This window comes from Megalobrama amblycephala, linkage group LG4, assembly GCF_018812025.1.
Source record: "Megalobrama amblycephala isolate DHTTF-2021 linkage group LG4, ASM1881202v1, whole genome shotgun sequence".
Lineage (NCBI taxonomy): Eukaryota > Metazoa > Chordata > Actinopteri > Cypriniformes > Xenocyprididae > Megalobrama > Megalobrama amblycephala.
In genome coordinates this window covers 15534597-15546542 of record NC_063047.1, presented here as the reverse complement: position 1 = coordinate 15546542, position 11946 = coordinate 15534597, and the positions used below count along the sequence as shown (strand labels likewise).

Genomic DNA, 11946 nt, shown 5'->3' with positions numbered 1-11946 from the left:
CATCTATACAAAAACTGGGTGGGAGCTAAAGAAGGAGGGAGCATTACACATAGTACATGTGATAATGAAGACGCAAAAAGAAAAAAAAAATTCTGGGAACTCTTGTTGCCTCAGAAAGCCGGCTGCGTCATTTCCTTCCAATGACATGTGTGGTTTCAGTCTTTAAAAACTTTTTCAGAGTTATGATCATGACCAGTTTGAAACTTTGTCTGTGAACGGAGAATGAATTGTCATGTTAGGAACATGGTCTGCCTATCTCAGAGATCACAAGCCAAATTCAGTAAGTATTACTGCCACACTGCATACATAACAATATGCTTACAGTCATGCTTAACAATGGTCAAACATGGAATATTATTAATGGTGTGATTCAATTAATGACCCAATTAAAATACACAAACAAAACACGCATATTTGTTAAAGTGTGTTGCATTTGATTATGTGTGCACTAATAAGATCATCATCTGGTCATTCTGACCCCAAATAATGTGAAACTAAAGACATCTATCTGTGAAAGGGTGCACCATAAAATATAAATTTGTTTTGACTTGAGTTTAGTTGGTTTGTTGAACGTGACTTTAATAACATTTTATTTTATTCAGGAATAATCCTCCCTCTCCTCATCTTGATTGCTGTTGCGTTAGTGCAACCAACAATGTCATGCAAGAATCAAAACTGCAGCCAGCATCTTCGCCATACTCTGAAGCTCACAAAGATTACGAACAAAAAGACGGCAGAGCTCTTAGAAACATATGTAAGTACTCACTTTCTATAGTTACTTTTTTACAATAATTAACCTTGCAAATGACGTTTACGTCAGTAATCCTAGTTCAGTTGTAATTGGTACAAGAAAGAAGAGATGCTCTGACAATACATGCCTAATATGGTCAAAATTTACTTGGGTGGATTCCATATCCAATGAGGTGATTCCTTCCATTGATAAAACTGGCTTGTTTTGAGAGTGGGTGGGAGTCTGCGGGTATGTGGGAAGTATAAATATAGCTATTTAACAGTATATAATGTGGAAATGAGTCTTTCAACAGAATATCTACATTTATTTATGGTCATATTATATATTCAAAATTGCAAGACACTGAACGGGGCTAGTTGCTATATTTTTTTAAAATGTTTGTCCTTAATCCTGTATGACATTGACAGTGGGGGGCCTTGGAATATATATATATATATATATATATATATATATATATATATAAGCTTTATTTAACAACAGTAGGGCATGTTGTCACAATAGGAAGCTTTCTTCTATAGCGGTAACTGTATTCACTCATTTACCCAAGAGCTATATAAGACAATATTGAAATATAATATAAGGGACAATATAACTTCTTGATTCAAAACATAGTTATTATAGACTCATCTCTTCTCTCATTCAGAAAGCTAGTCAAGGAGACTATGCAGACCTGATCTGTGTTATGCAAATGGACAATGTTCCAGAATCAACAATCTCCGGCCAGACCATATCGGAGCGCATCTTGAGTGTTTACACCCGCCTGAAAGAGTTTCTGCCGCACATGCAGACAGTTATGGAGCAGCAGAAAGACCTCAATCCTCCAACCAACCCTGTGGCAGAGGGGCTTAGCAAGATGATTACACAAGTTCACCGCACTGCTATGAGGGTGAACTGTCTCTTACAAATCCTGCAGCCAAATATACCCATTCCTGAGCCAGCTGAAAGGCCAACAGGAATTCCCCCTGCACAAAATATTTTCCAGCAGAAGGCCTATGGATGTATTGTCCTGTCTCGGCTTCAGGAGCTTCTTAGAAAAGCCATTCAAGAACAGAAGTCTATTAAAGGGAAAATGTGCAGAAAAAGGACAAAAAATTATTCTTTTTGAACTAAAATGTGTTCTGTGTCATAAAATGATGTTTATGTTATATTATTAATATTTATTTTTGTAAATCTATAACTGCTGAAGAGATGTACAGTAGAGTATTTGTTTTGTTATATTTATTGATATAATTTATTTATCAATGTTCTAAATGCTTTATCCATATATGTAGACAAAAAGGTTCATCAAATTGATCTCTTTTTTTTTTTTTTTACTTCTATTTGGACCAGAATGGATAATCTTATTTGGCTGTCATGGACTGCCATTGGTCCTTTATTATTTGACAACAATAACGCTCTATGAGGTTATGTATGTCATTGGAGGCAATTGTTTTGATTACACAGAAATTTGCAGTGCTAAACTGTGATGTCACACGTTAGCCATATTGGCTTCTGTGGTTTGTGCTAACGTAGCATGACCTGAATAACCTAGTAAATGTATATGTACTTTTTGAGACATAGCCTTGAGTTGAGACCATTTTAGAAGTCAGGAAGTGCAAGAGACTGATATCAGCCCATAATGACGCATTCATTTCACCACATCAGAAAGGGGAAAAAACTGACTAGCCGTCTCCCCTGTCACAAGGTATAAGTGTGTGTTTGTGTCCATGTGAGTGAATCTCAAGCCATTTGCCTGATAGTTAACATACTTTGGTTAGTATGTTTCACTCAGCACAGCTATGAACGCTTTTTATAATTTTCATTGTTAATAAATTATGAATGTAATTTTGATACTTATTTATATGAAAATGTACAGTATGTCATGGTGTAAATAACTTTGCATTCATATCTTCAAAATAAACTCATCAAAAAGAAACTTATGTTCTTGTACTTACACTGTGTAAAAATTGCACACATGGACATTCAGAACTACTTCTTCATTTAGTATATTGCTGACACTTTGAATGACAGCATAATCAAAGCATGAACACTAATATTAATATCATAATAGTTTCATCATAGTGCCATATCATACCAAACAACATGCAAAACAACATTACCACTAAGGATACACAGTACCAGTAATTAATATGTTAAATGTTTCATCTGATTTATTATATGATGTAAGTGATGGCAGTAAAAAAAAAAAAAAAAAAAAGCCATTTCAGGCACTTTGCCCTAGTCACATGCTTCTGTGGAAATGGAAGTAGGAAGATTTATTATAGGTCAAGTTCTGCATGGCAATGTTTTTAAGGAAAAACAGACAGGAGGGAGCTCTATCAGCATTTTCCCTCCATTTTGTTAAACATGTTTTATTATATGAAAAATGTATTTTTACACTCATCTCAGTGAAACATATAGCCCTGGATTCACAGGCAAGGCTTAAGCCTAGTCCCAGACTAAAATGCATGTTTGAGCTGTTTTAACTGAAAGCAACTTGCACTAACATATCTTAAAATATGTCACTGCCATTGTTTTGTCTCAAGATGCACACCAGTAATGTTTTAAGGCAAGTTTATAAAAGCTACTTAAAGGCCTAATCCTGGCTTAATCTAAGCCCTGTCTGTGAAACCGGGCCTTAGAGGCATAATCATGCTGAATCAGGCGAGGCCCTTCCCAACACAATACTACATGTCAGAAGGTTAGCAATGCAAAAAGTGTCATGGTAGGGTATGCTGCAGGGTCATGATATTCATGCAGTAACCATGGATATTCATGAAACTGCCAGATGGTAAAATGGCCGAAAATTGCTGTTCATCCTTGCTCTCATCTAATTTGGCAGGGTACATTTATGATGAAGAATGCCTAAAAAAGTAAATGTCTAATGCTTTAGATCCTGTAATTGCTGCTAAATAACTTTTATAAATGAGAAATGCAAGTCTTCCAATCTGAAAAAAAAAAAAAAAAAGAAATTCCCCATCTCTTTTAAATGAAATACATGTTTATGCAGGTAAAATTATCTGGGGATCCACCAAACACCAAAACAAGAGCTGCATTTTGTTAATACAAAACAGTTAAAACAATCCCAGTGATATTTGTTATGAGACTTTGCCTCAAACTTCCTGATGTCTAAAAAGCTGATTTCTGTAGAAACACAGATGGGGGTTTTGTAACGGTGCAATGCTTACTAGCAAAGGGAGTGGCGCATATTTTCATGAAACAGGAAAAAAGAGGGTAGTGGGTCACACACTCTCAGAAAAAAAAGGTACAAAAGCTGTCACTGGGGCAGTACCTTTTTAAAATGTACACCTTTGTTCCTAAAGATTGCATATTAGTACCTTAAAGGTACATACTGGTACCAAAAGTGTACATATTAGTACCTAAATGGTACATATTAGAACCTTTTTAAAGGGTGACAGCTTTTGTACCATTGTTTCTGAAAGTGAGTCTTTCACAGGTAGTTTGTGGTGGGGAAGACCCCCTAATCAAATAGCATACAATCAAAACAGGTGCTCATGTGAAAACTTCTTTCCTGTCTTGTGTTGGCAACCTCACTTGACACTTTCACATGAAATATGAAAGTGATCATCGCCTTTTTACCGTCAAATACTGAAGAGATCTGAGAAATGCTTTGAATTTTTTCAGGGGGAAAAAACAGTGCATTACAAAAAGTGTTGCAAGATGTCGTTTTATTGTGGTAAATGCAAGTTGCAGATTCAATTCAGAGTGAGTGCATGTACAGTCTTTTTTTCCTTTTTAAGGTTAACAGGAGAAACATTAATTCATTTCTTGATTCTGACACATTTTTTGCCCTTTCACAGAGTAAATGCTAGTTTCATTTTTGCAAAAATGCTTTATGCAAAACATTCCTACCTTTAAAACTACATCTGTATGATCCATGCACAACTGCTAACACAGCACAACTTGAGCTCTATGTCTCAAAGTCTGTTATTATTGAAATATACGTGGCTGCTAATATTGATTAAAAGTCTTTGGTGTCCACTAGCACTTACAGATCATCATTGTCATGGTGTCATTCATCGTTTTAGAATATTTTGTATTGTTTATAATGTAATTTTTGTTGATACACTTCTAGTTGCCCTTGCAAGAACAGGCTGAAACATGCTAATCAGTTGTACAAGTACCTGAGTTTTTCTATATCCACTGACACAAACAAAGCTGTGACATTAGCAATATCTGCTGGTTGATAAGAGTAACTGCAGTTCTTTATTTCTGACCATGGATTTAAATTGTTTTTTTTGTTTTTTTTAGTATTATGTTCAGATCACACATAAAAAGAGCACACAAAATATTGCTATTTCTATATCACAATGTTAATAATATGCTTGTTCTATTTAGTATTAATACATTCAAGTGAAAATATTATGATTGCATTTGGATATAAACATACACTGTGTGTATGTATATAAATATTATACATATATAATTTTAGAATAAAGAGGAACTAATTACATAAAACAAGTAAAATAAAAAAATAAAGTCTGCATAGTATTAATTATATTGTACCATAATTAAGTAATATCAGCATGCAAAGCCAGGAGTTTTAGATATCATGAGACATTTTTCTTATTGCTTTTTAACAATTGTAAAATGCACACTCTAGGCTTCCTACCATTAGTTCATAGAACTACAGATCAATCCAAACTATTCTAAAACGGGCTCATGTAATAAAGTGCTTATTTTACTGAAAAGTATACATTTTACCAGCAGTATTTAGACAACGTTACTTGCACAATGCAGTTGTGTCCATGTTTAAGAAGCGAATGTGCATACTCGTCTCGATTTCAACTCCTTTAAGAATCTGTTGAGCAGGAAAACAAAAGAAAGAGTGAAGGCAGGTTATAAAAGTTCAGACCATGCTGTCTTATGTTTACGCATATTGTATGTGATGATGTTTAATGCAAATACAAAGTAGTGAATTTGCCTAAAGGAAAATAGCCTAATGCTAAATTAGATCATCTGGGTTGTGCATAAAAATATATATTTACAAACCTTCAAAAATTGCTCAAATGTTATTCCTTCATAGAATTCATCAGGTGCCTGGAAGAAAAACAAACAAGCAAATTAGCAAGAGATTGTGTGTGTGTACGTGCGTTTTTGTGATTTATGAGGACACAAATTTATATAATGACAAGGGTATTACACTGGTATTATGATGTAAACATGAAATATGAGGACATTTCATGAGTCCTCATATTTAAAATAGCTTTAAAAACTGTAAAAATACAGAATGTTTTCTGTGATGGGTAAATTTAGGGGTAGGGGTAGTGTAGGGGGATATAATGTACAGATTGTACAGTATAAAAACCATTATGCGTGTGTGTGTGTGTGTGTGTGTGTGTGTGTGTGTGTGTGTGTGTGTGTGTGTGGGTGTGTGGGGTCCTGGTATTCCCTACATTATGGGGATCAAATGTCTCCCAAAAGTTTATTAAATTGTTTTGGGTCCCCATGAGGAAACAAGCTTATAAATCATAAAGAATGATGATTTTTTGAAAATCTAAAATAGCAGAAAGATTTCTGTGATGGGTAGGTTTAAGGGTAGGGTTGGGGGATATAATATACAGTTTGTACAGTATAAAAACTTATGTCTATGAAACACTTGTACTTGTTTAACTATACCCGTGAGTGCCAAATGACCTCACTTAACATAATAAAATATCATAACCAACAAGTGAGGACATTTTACTGCGTAAAAAGGCTTATAAATGGGCCCAAAGCATGTTTGTGTTTAAATCTAGTGCTTTGCACATGCTTCTGTGAGGGTTGTGTTTAGGGGTAGGGGCAGAGTTGGGACATATAAAACATCATTAATCAGAAGTCTATGAGATGTTCTCACTAAAATAGTGAAATATTTTGTGCCCAGAAGTGAGCTAAATGTTCCATCCAAGAACATAAAAATCCAAGAACATAAAAATAATGAATGAATGAATGAATGAATGAATGAATGAATGAATCCTAGAGTGCACCACCACAGTACAAGCAGGAACAAATTCTTACAAATTAAGGTTACAACTTGCATTAATATAATACTGATATTGTCTGGTATACTCCTCACACTGTTGGTGATCCAACCTCTAGATAACATACCATGGGACCTACTGAGATATTGGCAACCTCCAGCATTGCAGCATCTGCAATGCCCTTAGCTGTCTCCCTTCCAACAGCTCCACTACGGGACAACAACTCCTCGACTACCTATAGAAAGACCACAACACTGCTGATAATCTTTAAAGATGATCATGAACTACACACAACATATATTTCATAAATGCTTTACTCAGATGGATTGAATTACACTAAGTTATTTCTTACATGTCTGTATTCATCCAGTGTTATTGTTCCATCATTGTCTGTGTCATGCATGTTGAACAGAACTACAGTAGGAAGAAAGTATATTGTATCACTAGTATTGTGAATTCATGGCTTAGTTCACTGGCATTTATCTCCAAGAATCCTGCTTTCCAGAGAATGTTTTGAATATTGTTTCTGCATGTTCTTACAGCGCAGTTTGGCTCTCCTCATTTCTTCTCTCTGCTCCTCTGTGATATGATGGGTCGGTGCTCTGAAGTACGACATTACGGTAAGGAATTCCTCAAAACCAATTTCTTCCACAGATCCCACACCATCTTTCTTGAAATTTCTGTTAAGGACAAGCAAGTATAGTAGGCATGAATTGGAAAAAAATTCTTAACCCACAAAAGCCACCTTCCCAAGTGATGCTAGCCATATATAGGGAAGAAACAACCACACAGTGCAAGAAGACTTCCCTTTACTATAAAGGTGTAGTTTCACATCCCTTATGAAAGAAGACACTTTTTTGCCATTTGTGATGTTGAAAAAAAAAAATTAAACTTTAAAAATGTGACCTAGTATTCAAATGCATTATCAAATTTGTGATGCTGTAGGGGATAATTTCAAGTCTCACATAACTATTGTCACTATTAATATCAAACATATACAGTAGAATATAAACAATTACAAACCTTCGATCAAAGAAAGCCTCAATAATCTGGGACCGAATTGGGTTGCTTTCCAAATCTTGGATTGTTTTAAAGTCATCTCTCCTTTAAATGAGAACACAAAACAATTAAGTTTGACATTTAAAGGCAGGCATTATGGTTTGCTGTATAACCAAATTAAACCACCCAAGCAGACCCATTACTGAAGCATAACAGTAATTCTGTCATGACAACTCTCAGAGTGTTTGGCATGGTAATGTATATGACAATGTAGATATGTTTGGTCTTGGCAGTTCTGCGTCTGCTGTTATTGCTGCTGCTGCTGCAGAGCCTATACATACACAACACGCTGCTCTGAGCAATATAGCATGCATGAATTACCCGTAGCAGATCTATACAGGTGGAGCTGGGGAAGGAGGAGGGTTTCTGAATGCTAACGAAACTGCTTCAGGAAATGCTAACCAAGTATTTGAAGGTTGAGCAGTGAGCTCATTGGCTACTGATACAGCAGGAAGCAATCAGTTGTGTGTTCTTTACAGAATGATGTGATTGCAAGCAAACTGAGTTAAGGACCTATTAGTCTGCACCATCTAGTCTTTTATGACATAACTTTGTATTTTTTCTAATAGTAAGTACCAGCCAGTGGCGTTTCCTCCTCAAAAAAACTGGAAGAGAAAATAATCAATATTACAAAAATAAAACAATGCAAATATTAAAAAATTTGATATTAAAAAGTTTAAAAGTGACACTGTTTAAAAGAAACACTGTCCAACAGTGACACCCACAGGTGAAGTTACAGCAGGGAGCCCGAGTCTCTTGTGCCTCCCTTGAGCTTCACAGAGGTAAAACAGAACCCCTAAAGCGTGCGGTGGGTTTAGTAGGGGGTAATTGAGAATGAAAGGGGGAAAGTCACGTGAGAGGAGGCAGTGCCTCCATCGTGCTATGATTGGATATGATCGTAATGATTGGATATGATTGGTTCATGTGATAAATCTCGCCTTTTGTTTTGGTGTGCGTTCACGTCGAATTGGCCAGAATGAAGACAACGATACCGTTAATGAGAAGACTAATTAAAAAGTATGTAAACAATTCACCCCATTACTGCATCATGTCACATCAAAATCAAACTTGAAATGGCAGAAAACATGATGACTGCTGGGTTTTTAGTGAGCAATCAGCTTGGGGAAATTAAAGGTACATCTTCATGTCTGTGACCAGTGTGTACAAGCTTGATGACTGCTGAAAATAAATTGACTATTAAAAAGAAAAGATGAACATTAGTTCACAAATATATGTATTGTTTAAATTGTTACTGCCTTTAGTTGGCCTATTATTTGGGAATAAATGTAAAAATGCATTACATAGTGTAAAAATACAATATAGAATTGTACTTGGTCTCTGTTTATGTGTAATGTTTATTTAACCAGGAAAATTGTGTAACAAGGACATAAATTTACATTTGATATACTACCCGAATTCCGGAAATGTTGGGATGTTTTATTAAATTTGAATAAAATGAAAACTAAAAGACTTTCAAATCATATGAGCCAATATTGTATTCACAATAGAACATAGATAACATAACAAATGTTTAAAAGGAGAAATTTTACACTTTTATCCACTAAATGAGCTCATTTCAAATTTGATGCCTGCTACAGGTCTCAAAAAAGTTGGCACGGGGCAACAAATGGCTGAAAAAGCTAAAAATTTTGAAACGATTCAGCTGGGAGAACTTCTTAACGACACTGCATCACTCATCGGCATGACTGTGTCAATGACATTACTAAATGGGCCCAGGAATACTTACAGAAACCACTGTCGGTAAACATAATCCACTGTGCCATCTGCAGATGCCAACTAAAGCTCTATGCAAAAATGAAGCCATATGTGAACATGGTCCAGAAGCACCGTCGTGTCCTGTGGGCCAAGGCTCATTTAAACTGGACTGTTTCAATGTGTAAAAGTGTTCTATGGTTAGACGAGTCCAAATTTGACATCTTGTTGGAAATCACGGACGCCGTGTCCTTCGGGTTAAAGAGGAGAGAGATTTTCCAGCGTGTTATCAGCGTTGAGTTCAAAAGCCAGCATCTCTGATGGTATGGGGGTGCATAAGTGAATACGGTATGGGCAGCTTGCATGTTTTAGAAGGCACTATGAAAGCTGAAAGGTTTTAGAGCAACATATGCTCCCCTCCAGACGTCTATTTCAGGGAAGGCCTTGTGTATTTCAGCAGGACAATGCAAAACCACATACTGCAGCTATTACAACAGCATGGTTTCATCGTAGAAGAGTCCGGGTGCTGAATTGGCCTACCTGCAGTCCAGATCTTTCACCTACAACATTTGGCACATAATTAAACGAAAAATACATCAAAGACTACCACAAACTCTTCAGCAGCTAGAAACCTATATCAGGCAAGAATGAGACCAAATTCCAGAAAATCATAACCTCGATGCCCAGACGTCTTCAACTGTTTTGAAAAGAAGAGGAGATGCTACACCATGGTAAACATGCCCCCGTCCCAACTATTTTGAGACCTGTAGCAAGCATCAAATTTGAAATGAGCTCATTTTGTTATGTTATCTATGTTATATTGTGAATAAAATATTGGCTCATGTGATTTGAAAGTCTTTTAGTTTTCATTTAATTCAAATTTAAAAAAGTCCTAACATTTCCGGAATTCGGGTTGTATAAAAAAATCGTTTTGATTTGATTCTTGAAATTCAGTGTTGCAACACTCATGCTGGAACAGTTCTGCAGAACCATCTCCAAAACAGAACACTTGCAGATTACCGTAATGTTTCCTCATTTTGGCTGAGCTGCTTAAAACGATTGTGGAGGATTCCGATCTGCTTCAGTGAAACTGAAAGAGAATGCAAAGAATGAAGGTGTTCAACAAACAGATGACTCAGTGACTGGCACAATGCACAATGTGTGAAGTGAAACATAATTGCTAAAACTAAATTTAAAATGCCTCTTCTAACTGAATTATGAATGATCATGAGTCATACAGAAACCTTAAAAGGCATCGGTCAACCAAAAATACAAAATTCTGTCATAATTTACTCACCATCATGTGGCTTCAAACCCATATGACTTAATTTCTTGTGTAGAACACAGAAGGTGATGTTAGAGACTGATCAGTCATTCGTTCACTTACTTGAAACAAAATGAGTGGTGATTGAGGCTTTCATTCTGACAAACATCTGTCATATGGGTTTGGAACAACATGAATGTGTAAACAATGATGGGGGTGAATCATCACATTTTTAGGATACACACTGTATTCTTTATTTTTCTTTCCCTATTGTAGGTATGTAGGACAGAGGTATCAAGCCACTTGTTTAACCAGATCTCAGCACAATTACCTATACAGTTTTGTCATCCTTTAGTGTAACTGTGAATGCTAATTCACAAAAATCCACATTAGGTACTTCATATTTTCCAATAAATAAATAAATAAATAAATAAAATAAATATTTCAAGACGTACATACGCAGTACAGTAGATCTAAGCAGCTAATTACACCACATCATTGTGTGAAAAAAGACATTTCCGATATGTCACTAAATTACCTCACTTTACGTTTCCTGATGGTGCTGCGTTTGTCAAACATTACATTATAACTAATTGGATATTAATGATATTAAACCCTTCGTAATAGTTATACTCACAGCCTGTCTTCTCTGACAGGGTTCGATATTGATGGTCATCCGGAAAAGACTGAAAGCTTCCCATCACGATAGAGATCCTACACCAATAAGCGTGTACGCGAGTCTGTTCCTCGATCTTCCGGTGGTTTGGGTTTCACTCATACAGCCGTGTTTGCCTTGCAGAACAAACGCATGCAAATTGCATTGTGCCTTGTGAGAATGAGAACATGTCCCCAGGGTCCTAAAGCCGCATAAACATCATCTGCAGGAAATGCTACTCTAAGAATTCAAGCCTACTTTGCTAATCCAGTTTGTAAACGTGTATCACACCCAAACAGACATTAAAATATAGGCTAGTCAAATATATACACAATGAAGACTGAATTAAACGAAGCCATCTCTGCCACGTTCATTCATAATGCATGTAACCGTGACAGCAGCAGCAGCCGTGCAGCACTTTTCTGGAAAAGAGAAATGAAACACTTTCTGAGAAGGCCAAAGAAAAGCAACTTTCAACAAATTGGCAACATAATAGAAAGAGAGATCCATTTATTTTGTCACTTCAACCATTATAAATTATTTC

The 11946-nt window shown here is 36.0% G+C and overlaps 2 protein-coding genes across 3 annotated transcripts; one reads left to right on the top strand and one right to left on the bottom strand.

Annotated features, from left to right (window-relative positions):
* The first annotated feature begins 100 nt into the window (after window positions 1-100).
* On the top strand, window positions 101-2666 carry m17 (IL-6 subfamily cytokine M17). The gene is made up of 3 exons (XM_048187872.1): window positions 101-280; window positions 603-754; window positions 1395-2666. Exons 1-3 carry the CDS (start codon window positions 223-225, stop codon window positions 1854-1856), a joined length of 672 nt encoding a protein of 223 aa, XP_048043829.1. The 5' UTR covers window positions 101-222; the 3' UTR covers window positions 1857-2666.
* A 1736-nt stretch (window positions 2667-4402) lies between these two features.
* Window positions 4403-11556, bottom strand: tescb (tescalcin b). Of its 2 annotated transcripts, none has more exons than XM_048187875.1 (8): window positions 11385-11556; window positions 10504-10573; window positions 7735-7815; window positions 7252-7391; window positions 7064-7125; window positions 6851-6946; window positions 5744-5791; window positions 4403-5552 (listed from the first exon to the last, which is right to left on the bottom strand). In XM_048187875.1, the coding sequence occupies exons 1-8, from the start codon at window positions 11446-11448 to the stop codon at window positions 5475-5477; spliced, it is 639 nt and encodes a 212-aa protein (XP_048043832.1). In that variant the 5' UTR covers window positions 11449-11556; the 3' UTR covers window positions 4403-5474. The 2 variants fall into 2 exon arrangements, with proteins under 2 accessions (XP_048043832.1, XP_048043831.1); XM_048187874.1 differs by having other exon boundaries at window positions 6839-6946; window positions 11385-11549.
* Between the last annotated feature and the right edge of the window lie 390 nt (window positions 11557-11946).